Source organism: Panthera tigris, chromosome C1 (genome assembly GCF_018350195.1).
Source record: "Panthera tigris isolate Pti1 chromosome C1, P.tigris_Pti1_mat1.1, whole genome shotgun sequence".
NCBI lineage: Eukaryota > Metazoa > Chordata > Mammalia > Carnivora > Felidae > Panthera > Panthera tigris.
Genome location: NC_056667.1, coordinates 12,526,597 through 12,542,478, shown reverse-complemented (window position 1 = coordinate 12,542,478; position 15,882 = coordinate 12,526,597). Strand labels below are relative to the sequence as shown.

Genomic DNA, 15,882 nt, shown 5'->3' with positions numbered 1-15,882 from the left:
TCCAAGGGGTAGGACCACTGAGCATCTGGGCAGACTGGGGAACTGAGGCTCGGAGGGGGCGTGACCTGCCTGGAAATAGCCGGGCTGAGCTCAGTGTGCCTGGCTCACCTTCTGTGTGACACTTTCATCAGCGGCTTCCTGCTCAGAAGAGGCAGTGAGGTCATGGGCTCCGGGCCAGACTGTCAGGGGCAGCTCCCCGGCTTCCTGCCTCTACCTCCCCGACTTTGGGGTGATAAGGCGAATGCCACATAGGGCTGCTGTAAAGATCCCAGGAGGCGCGACTGGCAAAGGCCTTGGAACAGCCACTGGGACAAGGGAGTTTCAATGAGCGTCCACCCCACGGCCCCACCCCCACCACCGCACCCACGCCAAAGGAGCGGGTGCACGAGAGCAGGGTGGCCCAGCGCAGGGACCGAAGTGCCAGTCAGTGCCCAGCCCTGCGCCCGAGGGCTGGGAGAGGCGGGAAAGTGTGTGATGGGAGCTTTGTTCGGGAAAGATCCTCCAGCAGCCCGGCCTCAGAAATAGTTCCAGGTGCCTGCTACGGTTGCAGCCTTCTCTGCTTTGCTTCCCTGCGGGCCCCACCTGACTGAGCCTGAGCGATGCCAATCCAGGCACGTCACCTCACCGGGTGTCCCGAGAGGTCCTGACCGAGCCCTTCCTGTCACCGTACGACAGCTGTGACACTTGGTGTTTCACGTACATTGAGCCACCGGTCCTGGGCTCCGTTCTGTAATTATCCCCATTTTACAGGTGGGGATGTGGAGGCACTCAGCGGTGGAACCCAGGGCTGAAGCCAGTCAGCCCAGCTCCCCAGCCCACACGGACCACGATGCGAGCTTGCCCAGACACGGAAGCAGGACTGCCTCCTTGGAGCTTCCAGACCAGCACACCCTCCCCCAGCCGGCTGCCAGGCTTGAGATGACCATTTGAATGTGCGAGGCACCGGCCTGAACCCCTTCCTGTGTGATCTCACTCAATCTGTGATTACACCCGGAGTCTGGTTCTGGGCTTAGGCTCCCAGCCTCCGCTGCATCAAGGCCCAGCCTGGGGCCCGGCATTCAGGGGTCCGTCCGCGGCTCTGTGTGTCTTTGCCAGGTTCTGGGGGGCTGGGCAGCTGGTCCAGTGATGTCTGTCCTACAGGGCTCAGAGCGGAGGGTAACCGCAGAGGGGGCATGAGGGGGGCACATGGGAGAGCCAGATAGACCAGAGGACAGACTGACAGCCAGAGACGCTGGGGGCAGGGGCTCAGAGACAGAGGACTGCCACCTGCCGCCATCGTCTGCCCCCTCTCTCACCTGCAGCCCCCAACTGTTCTCTCCGTAATAACCTCTTCTATCTGTCTTCCCTTCACCACCTCCCTCCTCTCTTCCATGGCTTCACAGAACCTGCTCCCTGAGCCGACAGCTTCTTGGGTTCAGCCAAACAACTTGTTTTTAAACCATGAAGTCCTTTACCAACCTAAATCTTCTAGGACAGGGGGAGACCAACTATGGGATACAAGAAAGATCTGAGCTCTTCCCGGTGAGGAGACAGGGGGCCTGGAGCCCTGCCCCTCAACCATCCCCAGGCCCGTAGGACATCCCTGGAGATCCCTCCTCGCAACCCCCCGATGCCCGGAGCAGGGTCAGCCCTTAGCTATGCCTGACCCCTCGACGCATCCCCCAGGAGGGGGGGGGGCTCCCAGGATCCCCAAACCCACCCCCACCCCATACCCTTCACAAGCTCCCTGAAAGGAAGTTCTTCTAAAAGTCTAACCTCCATTCTTCCTACTGTTGGAAAACGCTCGCTATCCTTGTTACTGTCTGAGCCTCCTGGGAAGTCTCTGGTCTTTAGAAAATCAGTGTCTCAAGTTTCACCAGCCAATTTTTAATTTAAAAAATAAATAACAGGCCGACAATAATAATGATGTGCGCACTTAAAAAACTAAGACAAAACCGTGGAACAGAGAGGACTCAATGCAGTGACATGAGCCCTGCCCCGCACACTCAGGGGGCCCCCAGCACCCCGAGGACTGGGTGAATCTTTCCGCCCTCATGCCAATTTGCATAGCATTACCCAGGAAACCCTGCGCCTAGACTTCGCTTTTGCAAATTCCCACCCGTTTCGTGTCATAAATAAGACGGGAGACAGAAAACTAATACAGCCCCGGGATGCATTATTCATACCACATCACACTGTTATGATAGATTTACAACAGCTAATACATGCAAACTAAGTTTGGGCACTAAACGTGAAAATTAAGGGTGGGGAAGGTGGGTGTATGCGGGGGTGGGCGGGGGGACATCTGGGGGCTGTCGGTGTCCAGGAATCCAGAGAAGTTTCTTCTCGGGCATGCTTGGCGACAAAAAGCATCAGTGCCTGTATCGGAGGCCAGCGCCTGGGTGCCAGGGGGGCGTGGCAGCCGCAGGAAGTTCGGGAGCCAGTGCGAGGTGGGATTACTAACAGCAGGCACTGTGGGAAGCACCTTTCATGGGCTCGGTGCTGAGCTCTGAAGCAGGCTAACATCACACCCCCTGTTCTGCACATCCCCTGCCCAAATCTGCCCTCCTCGCTGAGCGGGCCCGCCATACTCCGAGCCCATTCCCCGAAGGGGCGTCCCCAAGGCCTTCACGGCCCTTCCCTGAGCACCTGCTATGCGTCAGCCTGGTCTCTGCAGTGGGAGCCAACCGGGCGTGCTCCTGCCCTCACTCAGCCTCGGTCTGGTTAATCTGGTAACTGTCCCCAAAACATCAACACGCGGCCGTGGCCAGTGCTACGAAGGAGAATGGCCTGGTGTCACGGCAGCGGGTCACAGGGGTATGACCCAGTGCACGTGGAGGAGGGGAGGTGGTCCAGACAGGCTTCTCCGCGGGTGGGAATGGGGGAGCCAGGGTCTAATGAGCGCGACGCTGCCCCCATTAACCCTCTCAACAGCCCTGCGGGACAGGCGCCAGGCCCGGTCCCCAAACACGGACACAACCTGCCCCGTGTCCCAGCACTCTCCGGGCAACCTGTCCCCAGTAAGGTTTTTGTTGTTGTTGTTGTTGTTGTTTTTAATTAAGATGCAACAATCATCCCACAGCCGGCTTCCCCTCCAGCGATCGGTTAAAATGAAGTCCATACGACTGGATTAGACTTTGAAGGTGCCGATCTAGATAATGAACAGGAGGACGCGGTGTTGACACAGGCCCTGGTGAGCTACATGATTATTTAACAGGCCTCGCCGCTGTTCCGCTGGGATCAAGGAGCTGAACAAGCAGTTGGTGGACGAGCGTCAAGCCCAGAGACAGACTGTGGGCACCGGCCCCGCGGGGGACAGGCTCAGTGAGGTCAGGGGCGGCTGACGGGGCGCAAGCGGGCCTAAATGGAGACGGCTGCAGGGGGCGGGGGCGCAGCTCAGGGGCCTGGTCCCGGGGAGCCCTCCGAACTGTGTCTGCGCATCATCGGGCTGACTCCGGCCCGGCTCACGGTGCCTCCCCTGCTCCAGCATCATCCCCGCCTCCTCCCTTCCTGCCCTCATCACAGACATGCGCCTGCCCGGCCCGGCTCAGGGGTCCTGACCTCCAGGAACCTCGCCTGCTCCTGTCCCTCCTCTGGCTGTATCTGGCACCCCTCGTGGCTCCCTTGGGTTCCCGCTGGGCCTGGGCCTGCCCCCTCCCGGTCTCCCCACCCTGGGTTGACACTGACTACCCCAGGTCTGCTCCCCACACCGGACTCTGAGCTCCCCGCGAGCTGAGAGCAGGTGCTACTCGTGTCCGTCGATCCCTGCAGCACCCCACACAGAGGGCCTGGAAATCAGGACACCCCCCTGTCCGTCCACCATGACTATTTACTCAGATCACTGCTATGTAAGCTGGACACCGGGGAAATGAAAATGAACAGGCAGCAATCCTTAGCCTGGGAGACATGTTGGCGGAGAAAACAAGTATATAAACGAATGACAGTTCCCAGGAGCTACGTGTAACAGGACAGAAACTGCAGGGGACAAATGCAGCCCAAAGGAGACAGCCTTCCATCTACCCAGGCGGCCAACACAGAGGTCAAGAGCAGACTCAGGAGTCAGATGCCTGTGCTCAGAACCCAACTCCGCCTCCTTCTAGCTGTGTGACCTTGGGCAAGTCACTTAACCTCTCTGTGCCTCTGTTTCCTCACCCGTGAAGTGGGAGGGTTAAACAAGTTAATTCATGCAAAATACTTAAAACCCATACCTGATCCACACCAAGTACTCAAGATGTTTCGGTTATTATTATTTCCTGGGGGTGGGAGAAAACCAGGCAAAGCCTCTCAGAGTCGACGCGAGGCCGACGTTAACTCACTGTGTCTTCACATCTGGCCCAGAGCCCCGCTCACCACACCTGCAGCCACCAACGCACTCCGGGGCCTTCTGGCTTCTGGCTTGGAGCACCGAGCAGTTGCAAGTATCTCAAATCCCCATCGAGGGTTTTCTCAGGCCTGGGGCAGAGGTGCGCGCCGGGCCCTAGGCGGCTGTGCGAGAGCACGGCAGCCCGGACGGCAGCCGGGTCTCCAGGCTGCTCCCCCAGGCCTGGCTGACCGTGTGCTGGGCACCAACGAGAGCGTCACTAGCCGCGGCCGGACGGAGCTTGCTTCCAGAGCCCCGGCGCTGAGGTGGGCAGGCTTCCTCTATTCCAAGCGGCAGCGGAGTGCAGCTTTATTAAAAATGCACGGCGATCACCTCATCGCTGGAGGGTCGTGGGGACCGCATGGCACAGCGCGCGAGCTTTCCGGTCTCCCTGGCCGCAGAGGGGGCGCGTGCTCCCTCTGACCCGCCACCCCTTCTTCCGTCCAGCCTCCTGCACCCGATGCCCCTCTGACATCCCCCGTGGCGTGCAAAGCAGGTGAAAGGCCATATTGATCCCCTTCTTGAGAGCAGCTGATCCACAACTAATCTTGAATCATCACGGCCTTGAGCTGCAGCACGGTGGCCGCGTGGCCCCAGGGCCGGTCGGGCCAGAGCGGGGCTCCCGGGCCTGGGTAGGACTGTGCTGCGGCTGGCGGGCGGCAAGATCGGGTGAGAGATGGCCGGGGCCCGGCCTCGCCCGTGTCCTGCCCTCCGTCCAACTGTCCCACCCTCCCAGGACCGCCGTCGGCAGGAGGCGAGGCCCCTGCCAGTGACCCAAGACGACGGCGCGCCCGGGGTGCGGACACGTGCAACACCGACCCAAAGGGAGCTGGATTCTCCAAATAAGCCACATATGCCGCAACGAGGATTTAGGTTAGGGGCCTGATTACAGGGATGACTCGTGCTCACTGAACACCTGCCGTGTGCCAGGCCCCGGGGTGAAATAACCGTTTTCCATAAATGTTCTCACTCGACCCTCTAGAAGTACTATTAACATCTCACTTCACGGATGAAGCGACTGAGGCCCAGGAAGGCTCGGTGCCTGGTCCAAGGGTGCACAGCTTGGCCGGACAGAGCAGGGCCACCCAGCTGGCCGGCCAGCTCCACACCTCCAAGGGCTCGGGACGCCCAGAGAACTCGGCGTGCGGGGCGGGGGGGGGGATGGCCAGGACAGAGATGGGGCCACTGCCTTTGGTGATGGCCCCCATTCCCTCTCCAGGAAGTCTCAGGGCCCAGGGGAGGGGGGTGGAGAGGGGAGGGGAAGAGATACGTTCTGCTGTGCCGCTCAGGCCCCACTGCCCACACCTTCTCCCCAGCAACCAACAGCCACTGACCCCCCCAGGCCTGTGCTTTCTGGGTCCTCGGGACCCTTCCTCAGACAATTCTTCTTCTGAAACACCTCTTCGTTCACATCCTGCCTCCCAATGTCCTCAGCTGCCTCCTCTCCCCCACCCCTGCCCCATTTCCCCTGTTGGCATGAGGAGCAGGTCCTCTGGCCAACAGGGGAGTCAAAGAGCCTACACCTGCTCATCTCATCCTCTCTCTGCTCTTGGCTTCTTCATATCTCTGGGCTCACTTTTCCCACGTAGAGAACAAGGTTGTGTCTCCCCCATCGGACTGGAGGCCCTCAAGGGCAGGGCTGGGCCTTCCCCCATCAGACTGGAGGCCCTCAAGGGAGGGGCTGTGTCTCCCCCATCAGTCTGGAGGCCACCATGTGCAAGACTGGGACCCCTCCTCCCTTCCCCACCTGCCCTCAACCAGGCCCCAGTGCTCAGCTACTGGCCGAGGGCCCCTCACCACTCTCCTCCGAGAGTCAGAACCTGCACAGGGTTCGAGCAGGGGAGAGCAGAGGCGGCACCTGGGCCTGCTGTGAGGACAGTGCAGGGACACTGGGGGAGGGGCTGCAGGAGGTGAGCCAAAGGCTCCAAGATGGGCCTCATCCTTCCTCCTGCCTGGGGGCTTGAGACCCAGGAGTTTAGGGGACCCCGAAGGCCCTGGGGAGCCAAGTCTCCCTGCTCTCCTTCCTCTCAGAAGGGGGAGGAGGTGAGAGGCCCCCAGAGCAAATCAGGCGCTGGGAAGGGGGCCTGTGGCTACAACGGCTCAGGGCTCCCCTCCCCGCTCTGGCTTTCCCCCCAGGAAAAGGAAAAAGAACAACAAGAAATCCAGAGCGGGAGGTAGCAGACTCCTTCCTGCTCACGCCTCCCTGGCCCCTCCCTGGAGTGTCCCTCCCCCTGCGTCCACCCTGCCCCTGGCCAGGCCCAGCTGCACCAGTGAGGTCACAGGTCCTCAGGCTCTGTCCCCAGAGCGGAGCCCAGGAGTCACCTTCAGCCCCCAACCCCCTTCTCCTCTAAAGGACAATTAGAACTCAAAGCCTCAACCCTCTGGTTCTATTCGCCCACAGCTCCCTGGGCCTCAGTCTCCCCCCTGACCTGGCTCCCATCGCCTGCGATCTTACGACGGCAAGACTCCCGTAGTGCTCTCGCCTGCCTGTCGAGTAGCCAATTTACAGCTGGTCTATAGAGATGACTGACCAGGCGAGCAAATGGTAATGGCCCCCCCCTCACAGAAGCTCGCCCGGGGCATCGGTCTGTTCCGACCCTGAGCCTGAACCCAGACCTCTCTTCTGGGCCCGGTCATCAAGGCCTCATTCCACGCTGATAATCCAGACAAATCACATGATGGCAAACGTCACCGAAATACCACTGGGGAGCCACACCCAAGTCTCACGCCTGCCACCCAGGATGGGCCCCGGGGTGTGGAGAGACGGGGTGAGCAATGCTGTTGGGAGGCGACAGGCACGGGCCCAGCCTGAGTCCAGACAGAGGCCCCGCGTGGAGGCCCTCATCCCAGGGGCCAAGGCGCAGGCCGTGCTCCGCCCGCAACGGAGCAGGGAGCACCCAGCAGCCTCCAGGTCCACACTATTTAAAGAGCCCAGCCCCCAGGACAGCTGCATCCACACTGGCCTCCCCTCAGCACAGCCAGGCCCCAGGTACAGTGCAAGGCAAGGACCCCAGTTCCAGCCCCACAGGCAGCAGGAGAGCACGGCCCAGTGGTCGTGACCCTTCCCCTCCAGGCAGCCCAGGGATGACGCCGGGGCAGAGGGCAGGGCCCGGCAGTGATTTGGGGGCCCCTCTGCTTCTCAGCAAACCCTCACTGATCCCTGAGACACAGCTGGAACCATGAGAAGGGTCTGCAGGGCTCTGCCCAGTAAGACGGCCCCGCGGGCCGGCGGCCTCGAGCCACAGGTAGGGCCAGTACCTGAGTCTGCAAGCTAGTGGCATCTAACACAGTGACCCGAGGCCCACAGCTGGCCCACACGGCATCCTCCAGGCTCAGCAGGGTGCGGACAGGTCCTGGCCCCACAGTCAGGCACACGGGAGGGCTCTCCAGGTCCCAGGGGACACCACCTGCAGGGAGAGGAAAAAAGCAGGTCAGGAGGGGGGAAGGGCACTCCTCAACCCTTGGGAACGGATGGGAACCCTCCGCAGACCTGCTCGACCTTCTCTGTGGCCCTTCTCCCTCCTCCAGAGGGTCGGGGCTGTTCGTACCTGCCTCCGTTGTGCCCCACCCCCTCTGGGGGCTGAACCCCCCAATTCGCCCTCCTGCTCCCCTCCTTTATCTTTCCCGCTTTCATTCCCTCCCTCTCTCCCTTTCCCTCTCTCTTCTGTTCATCCCACGCACACTTAGTGAGCACCAACTCCGTGCCAGGCCCCGTGCTGCGCCCTGGGAAGAGCGCAGACCCTGCCCTCCAAGAACCCCCCTGCTGGCTGGAGAAGCCAAGGGGCTGGTTAATCAGCAGTCCCCATACAAGGTGACAAGCACAAGTGACCGGGCACGCAGAGCGGGCCTTGAGGACTTCGAGACAAAGGGGAAAATTCGGCACAGGGGAAATCCCAGGAGGTTTCCCAGGATCGGCAGCATCCGCACAGTCCTGCCAAGAAGGCCGCACAGCATGGTGGGAAGTGCCTTGACCTGGTTCTGCTGGAAAGTCAATCAGGACTCGGAGCACATCTCTCCCCCCTCTCAGGGCCTCAGTTTCCCTATCTGTAAAATGGGGCAACCACCAACGTGGTCTCCGAGGACTTTTTCTACACGTTTCTGGCCGACTCGTGCCATCTCAGAGACTCCAGGACACTCTTGTCACCTGTACCAAGAGCTCTGATGGCCTCCTGACCCGGCTCTGGACACGATTCTCCCCTGCCCACCCCAGGGGTGCTCGGCCGACCCGAGAACATGCCCGGAATATCCCCGGGCGTGTGAGACAGGCGTTTCTCTGAGGTCACACTCAAGGCCACACAGAACCCCCGGGGCCACCCTGTCTTGCCAGCATACCGGGTGAGAAGTGGGGGGCGTGGAGAGGGAATCTGGGGCACACAATGGAGACAGGCGGCAGTGGCTGGGGCCTGGGAAGAGGGCAGAGGCCGCTGCTGGCGTGCCAGTGCCCGGCCGCCCTCACAGCCCCCCCACCGGGCCCCTGTCATAGCCCTTCCCTCCGAGCCAGCTGCTGGGGGCCGGGGCGGGGCATGACGGGGCACAGCTGTCTGCAGGGCTGGGGGGGCCACCGGGGCACCCGGTGGAAGTCGCCGCTTGGGTGCATCGGGAGGAGCCCTCAGAGGACAGACCAGATGCCCTCCCACCCCCGACCCCCAGCTTTCCCTCTTCCTCTACCCCTCCCCTACCCGTAAAACGGGGTCTCCTCTCGCCCTTCTGTCCCACTGACAGCTGGCAGGCTCCCGGGTCACCTAGGAGGTGGGGGATAGGGTGTTTCCAGCCCATGAACATGAACACACGGGGAGTAGGCTGGGCCGGAACCCTGGCCGCAGCCCCCAACCTTCTGCAAGACCTTGGACAGGGGACTTCACCTCTCGGAGCCTCATCTGTAAAATGGGCGTGACAGGCGCGCCTGCACGTCGCAGAATCAGAGGAGACACGCAGAACACAGCACGGGGGTGGCACCCAGTCAGGAGCTCTGACAGCTTTGACCTGCCAGGTCAGCACTGCCAGGCACTCTGCTCGTGAGTCGTTTCCTGAACTCCTGGCAAGCCGGTGTGGAAGGCGCTATTCTTATCCCGGTTTTACGCCGAGAAAACAGACACAGAGAATTTAAATAACTGGCCCAAGCGACGCGGCCAGAAAGCCTGCAGTTGCCCGTTAGCGCTTGTCGGGTGTCATTTGCTACAAAACAGCAGTGTGCAGAAGCAGGTGTGGACTCCCCCTGACTGACGTGACAGCAGAGACCCGGGCAGCTGAGAGGTTGTGCAGAGTCACCCGAAGGGTGACGGGCCAAGCAGGGCCTCCCAGAGGCTTCCCAGAGTTTCCGACGGGCTCTGGGATCAGGACTGGGGTCTAGGATGGTGAGTGACCACACGGTGGCCGGGCCTCCACAAGGGATGCTGACCCCCTGCCCAGACACCGGAACCACAAACTGCAAGGCTTCTGGCGCCCCCCAGTGGCCAAAGGTGAGTAGTGCGTGTGTGTGGCAGAACTACTATGGCTGGGGCTGTGACCTCTTGGGGGGGGGGGAGGGGTTGGTGAGCAGGCGGGGAGCAGCTGGGGATGCTGGGACCACACGTGAAAACAAGGGAGTGGGGGCTCTGCCCCGTGGGCACACTGGTGAACTGTCTACCCTGTACTTTTCTAGCACAGAGCACAGTCATGGCTGCCTGGGGTGGGGGGTGGGGTCTGAGCCCTGAGGACCATATCACTCTGACCCCTCCTCCAGAAACCCCCCAAGGCCTGACTCCAGGACAAAATGATAAACTGTGGCAAAATTTAATAAGATGTTTGTCTATCAAAAAGGGCACCGGACAGGCTCCAACAGGCTCTAACGAGCTGAGCCTCAGTTTCCCCAAGTGTACCACAAGAGGCCAGAGCTCAAGGGCTCCTCCCAGCCCTCCCGAGCCACAACCTTAGGATTTTAAATGCAGTCACTGTGAGCTCGGGGCAGGGCTGACCCCGGCCCCCTCCGTGCCCTGCAGCGGCTCTGGGTAAGCCCGCACACGTCCTGGCACACGCGTGCACACTCACATGCACACGCCAGCCCCGAGTGACAGCCTATCCGTCTGGGCCCAGGACCGGCTCTCACGCCAGATGAAGGGAGATGTCTCAGCAAAGGCACCTTCGGGAGGCAGGAGCCCCTCCACCCCCGCTGGTCTCCCTCAGGGACGCTCACCCAGCCGGAGTCACAGGGCAGGACACAGAGGGAACGTCCTCGGGGCCGAGAAAGGCCCAAAGGGCAGCCTGAGCCCAGCAATAACGACAGTGACGACGATGGTGACAGGAACTAACAGGCGCCCGTCCCGATACTTCCCGGGCTCCGTCTGGGCACCTGACTCATCACATGGGGCCTTCACATCCACTCTGTGTGCAGCCGCCTTCACACCCATTTTACAGGTGGGGAAATCGCGGCTCAGAGGAGGGAGGCAATAGGCCCAATCTCTCACAGCTGGGACTCCATCCCAGGCAGCCTGACTCCTCAGTCCATCCCCTTACACATTCCATCATCTGCCTCCTCGAGGGGGTGGGCCTGGCCCTCGTCCCCAGCACCTAACCAGGGACAGCCCCATACCCATACCCCTCCTCTGCCTGCTCAGAGATGGGGTGACAGAGGGTACCTGGAGGTAGCTCTGCTCAAACACAGGACTGGGCAGGGACAGCAGCCACCTGAGTCATCTCTGGGTCCCCGTGCCCTGCTCAGGGCCTCGCACCTCATGGGCACTGAATACGTACTTGTGGAGTGAATGGAAGAACGAATTAATGAACGAATGAATGAATGTGTGAGTGAACGAATGAATGAACGAATGAATGAGTGAGTGAATGAATGCACACAGGTATGCAGAGGCTCCCGGGGAGCAGCAGAATGACTGCCGTGACCACGCTGCTCTTGGCCTTGGACTCCAAGGCCCCTCCCGCTCTACCGTTACGGAACTCCGTGTGGCCTGGCGGCCTTGGAACCCTGTCATGTCTCAGCCGCTGCTTCCGCAGGTCCCAGGACTTGGGCCAGTCCCCCGTTGGCTCTGCACGTCTTCCTTAATATTTCTGGGCCTTCCCTTCTGCAATGAGCCAGATCACGGGCCGGAAATGCCCGTTTTACCAGGTCTTGGTCTCAGCCAAACCCAGGCAGGACGGTAAGCCTGAGTACAAACACGAATATTCCATCCAGCACTGGCTCCGAGCCCACGAAGGGTCTGTGTCCAAATTTCCCCTTTTTATAAAGACACCCTTGCACTGGATCAGGAGCCCAGTCTACTCTACTGTGATCTCATCCTAACTAATCACATCTGCACCAACCCTACTTCCCAGCAAGGTCACGGTCTCAGGTTCCAGGGACTAGGACTTGAGCCTCTGAATGTGGGGAGGATATAACTCAACCTATGCTAGAAGATGTGGGTCTAACTATTGGCTTTCAGCCCAGAGCTGAACCAGAAAGGCTCCACACCCGGGGCGTCCGGGTGGCTCAGTCGGTTAAGCGTCCAGCGTCGGCTCAGGTCGTGATCTCATAGTTGGTGAGTTCAAGCCCCACATCGGGCTCCATGCTGGCAGCTCGGAGCCTGGAGCCTCTTCGGATTCCGTGTCTCCCTCTCTCTCTGCCCCTCCCCTGCTTGCACTCTCTCTCTCTCTCTCTCAAAAATAAACCAAATTAAAACAATTAAAAAAAGAAAAAGAAAGGCTCCAAACCCTCATTTTTTCTAGGTGGGAAGGGACTTCCCAAAGGCCCGTGGGTGAGCCAAGCATGAACCTAGGTGTCCTCAAGTGGATTATTCACAATTCCCAGACTCTCCAGGCCACCAGGAGCACCAGAGGGGGCTCCACCAGCACAGGGCTGCAGAGATTGGCCCAGGAGCTCTGGGGCTGGGATGGGGTATAGGTATCTGAGGCCCGAGTGAGTCTGGAGGGGGCCCCACAGCTAGGTCATGGGCCAGGATGATGATTCCAGACCCTGCCACATGCAGCCGAAGTGAAAGGTCATGGGGGGGACCCTCCCCCACCCTACACCGTGAGGCAGGTCCTGAGAGCCCCTCCCCCCGCCCCCCGCCTTCCTGCCTGGACCACCTCTGGAGGATAGCACAGAAAGAATGGGGGAAGGGGGAGGCCGGGTGAGACAAGGCCTCTCCCAGAGGCCTCCCTGGCCAAAGCCAAACCGAAGCCCCAGAGGGTGGGCTCCAGAGAGAAAGAGTGAGCCCAGGCCCACTTGGCCAGCCGGGTGTGACGGCCTCCCAGCCAGCCTCCCTGCCTCCTCTCCCGTCCGCCGGCCACAGGGCAGAGTGCTCAGCCTCTTCCAACATTCTATTTCCCATCGACTGAGACAAACCCAAGGCCCACCCTATCAGCCGTCTGCTCCCAGACCCTGCCCCCTGCCACTGCCCCCCTGGTTACTGCCCAGCTTCAGCATCCCGTGCCTCGGAGAGGCCTTTGCCCACCAGCCCACCCCATGCCCGGGGGTCAGGCCCTCACGTGCCACCCTGTTTCCCCCCAACGCCCCTCAGCGTGATGTATAACCATAAGCTCCCTACCTGTCCACTTGACTGATTCTGTCTCCCGCTACAGGCTATATACATTCTTCAGGGCAGGGTCACACCTGTTTTGCCGGCCGCCATATCTATGGCACATAGCAGGTGCTCAGTAAATACCTGGTGACAAGCGTCTGCAAGGCAGCAAAGCTGGGAGAGCGACTAGCGGATCTCAGCCCCTCCTCCCGGCCCGATGGCCTCCAGCTCCGCTCGGGGAAGCCCAAACCCCCTTACGTCTGGAGAGGGCCCTGGCCCTCGCAAGAGGACTTGGGCTCGGGCTCACCCACGGCACTTTGGGAAGCCCTTTCCCACCTGGAAAATGAGGGCGTGGAGTCCAGTGGTCCCCAGTGGCCTTTCTGGTTCTGACAAAGCACCAGGCTCTAACCCTGGGCTGAAAGCCAACGGTTAGACCCCAGGCCCCCGTTATGGGTGTTATGTCCCCCGCAAATTCGTAAGTTCACGTCCTAAACCCCAGGACTTCAGAACGTGACCTTATTTAGAAGTAGGGGTGTCGTGGATATAACTGATTAAGATGAGGTCACGCTGGAGTAGGGTGGGCCCCTAATCCAATAGGACACAGGGGAGGCAGCCATGGGAGGGCAGGTCCTGTGGCCAGAAGCCAAGGAAGCAACCGGAAGCTGGGACAGGGACCCGGAACAGACCCTTCCCTCCCGGCCCTCGGAAGGAATCGACCCTGACAGCACACTGGTCTTGGACTTCTGGCCCCCAGAGCAGGAGGTGGAACAGTTTGTGGTGTCTCGTTAAGGTGGCCCCAGCGATCTCACCCCCCCCCACCTCCTCCCACCCCCATGCCCAAACTGGTAAGTCAGGAACCAGGAGGCAAAGGGCCAAGGGCAGCCCCTAGTGGGGACCCGGGCGGCCAGGGCAGGGCAGGGCAGGGCTCTCGGGATTCAGCAGGAGCCACAGGGTACAGGTCCGCTTGGAACCCCCCGTTTAGATCTCCAAAAATCAGAGTCCACGTTTACCCTCTCACACATGCAATGTCTGTCGGTGAGAGGGACTTTTTTCCCTCCCTCTTCCCCCTTTAATTAAAAACTATAAATGCCTTATCAAAAGCTAATTAAAAATACCAACACAGTGCCAAGTGGCAAAAAAATAGCTCAGTGCAAATATCCGTTTATATCCCTGCAACAGGCAGTGATGACGCAGCAATTAGAGGGCTCTCTCAGGAGGGAGGGGAGGGAGGAGGAGAGAGGGAGGGGGAGAGAGGGCAGGGGAGGAGAGGGGAGGGGGAGGGGAGAGAAGAGGGAGGGAGGGGAGGGGAGGAGAGAGAAGAGGGAGGGAGGGGAGGGAGGAGGAGAGAGGGAGGGGGAGGGAGGGCAGGGGAGGAGAGGGGAGGGGGAGGGGAGAGAAGAGGGAGGGAGGGGAGGGAGGAGGAGAGAGGGAGGGGGAGGGAGGGCAGGGGAGGAGAGGGGAGGGGGAGGGGAGAGAAGAGGGAGGGAGGGGAGGGGAGGAGAGAGGAAAGGGGAGGAGAGAGGGGAGGGAAGGGAGAGGAAGGGGAAGAGAGAGAGGAAGAGGGAGGGAGGGGAGGGAGGAGGAGAGAGGGAGGGGGAGAGAGGGCAGGGGAGGAGAGGGGAGGGGGAGGGGAGAGAAGAGGGAGGCAGGGGAGGGGAGGAGAGAGGAAAGGGGAGGAGAGAGAGGGGAGGGAAGGGAGAGGAAGGGGAAGAGAGAGAGGAAGAGGGAGGGAGGGGAGAGGAGGAGGGGGAGAGGTCTATGACTGCTGAGCTTCAGACCCATCAGCCCTCTCTGGGCGCCCTGGGGGTGGCTGCCCTCCCACCCCCAGCACATATCTTGGAACCGGGAGCCGAACGAGCCACAAGGGCACAGGGGCCACGGCCTTCTGTGTGGCTGTGCACAGCCCACACCCCCTCCCGGACTCCCGGCATCTGCAGTTCTTGAGGCCTGTCGTGAGAACTCAGGTGATGCGCACAAATCAAACGCTTCTCCCGTTCCTGGTACACAGCGGCTCAGACCTGTTAGCCTTGCCCTCCAGACAGCATCTGTGCTATCCGTGGCCTGATAACGTGATAGACGTTCAAATGCTTGACTCCATTGAAGCACTCCCCGTGCCAGGCCCTGGGCTTCCCCTTCGCCGGGTTGTTTAACCCGCCGGGACCCGTGCACAGCGGGTACAGACATATGCCCATTTCACAGATGAGGAGACCCAGGTGCAAAGAGAAGCCGATCGCCAGCAGACACAGCCATCGACAGGGCAGTGAAGTGACCCCAGACCCCGGAGTCTTTGTGACCCAGAGTCCCTGCTCTTCCCAGAGCCTCCTGCTAACGGGGTGAGCTGTCTGTACGGTAGTGAGCGTCCCGTTCCCACGGGGACCCCCGTGGGCACCAGGAATCTCTAACTACCCCCAGACTCCCCGATGTGTCTGAGCTGCCTCCTTGGCCTGCCTCCCGCGACGGCTCGCAGGCAGTGCCCGGGGCCACCCCCCACTGCCCCCAGCACCGCCATCCTCACCACTGGTCCGAGGGTAGGCGGCGACGGTCCCATCCTGCAAACCAGCGAACAGGTGGAAGGGGCTATGCCGCAGGCAGAGCACAGGCTGCAGGCCTGGGCTCCTGGAGGTCGCTAGGCACTGGGTGCCCGTGTCCACGCTGCCGTAAACCAGGATGCTGTGGGGAGAGGCCTGAGTGACTCACGGAGCCCCCTCCCCCCACCGCCCCGCAGGCCCTCCCGCGGAGAGGGGTCTGGGGGCTCCCCAGCTCAGACAGGCCTCCCTGCCATGGCAACAGGCCGTTGTCCCACTCTTTGGGAGCCTGCACTTGGCCGTGGGTGGTTCTTTGGAGGACAGCACGCTCCCCACCCCTGGTGCCAGGGAGAACTAGGTGGGAATCTCGAGAGGCGGCATGATCAAGGTGCCGAGAAGACTGTTTTCAGGGGGCACCTGGGGGGCTCAGTTGGTTAAGCGACCGACTTCGGCTCAGGTCGTGATCGTGCGGTTCGCGGGTTCGAGCCCCACGTGGGGCTCTGTGCTGACAGCTCGGAGCCCGGAGCCTGCT

The 15,882-nt window shown here is 61.1% G+C and overlaps 1 protein-coding gene across 10 annotated transcripts in view; it reads right to left on the bottom strand.

Moving 5' to 3' along the window:
- Positions 1 to 15,882, bottom strand: part of ARHGEF10L (Rho guanine nucleotide exchange factor 10 like) — a 144,160-nt gene that overhangs the window by 22,865 nt on the left and 105,413 nt on the right. For all 10 annotated transcript variants that reach the window (XM_042993796.1, XM_042993797.1, XM_042993798.1 and 7 more), the window contains 2 exons: positions 15,341 to 15,495; positions 7,598 to 7,746 (listed from right to left, as the gene is read on the bottom strand). In XM_042993796.1, the coding sequence (XP_042849730.1) occupies positions 7,598 to 7,746; positions 15,341 to 15,495 (304 nt within the window). The remainder of the gene's footprint in view (positions 1 to 7,597; positions 7,747 to 15,340; positions 15,496 to 15,882) is intronic.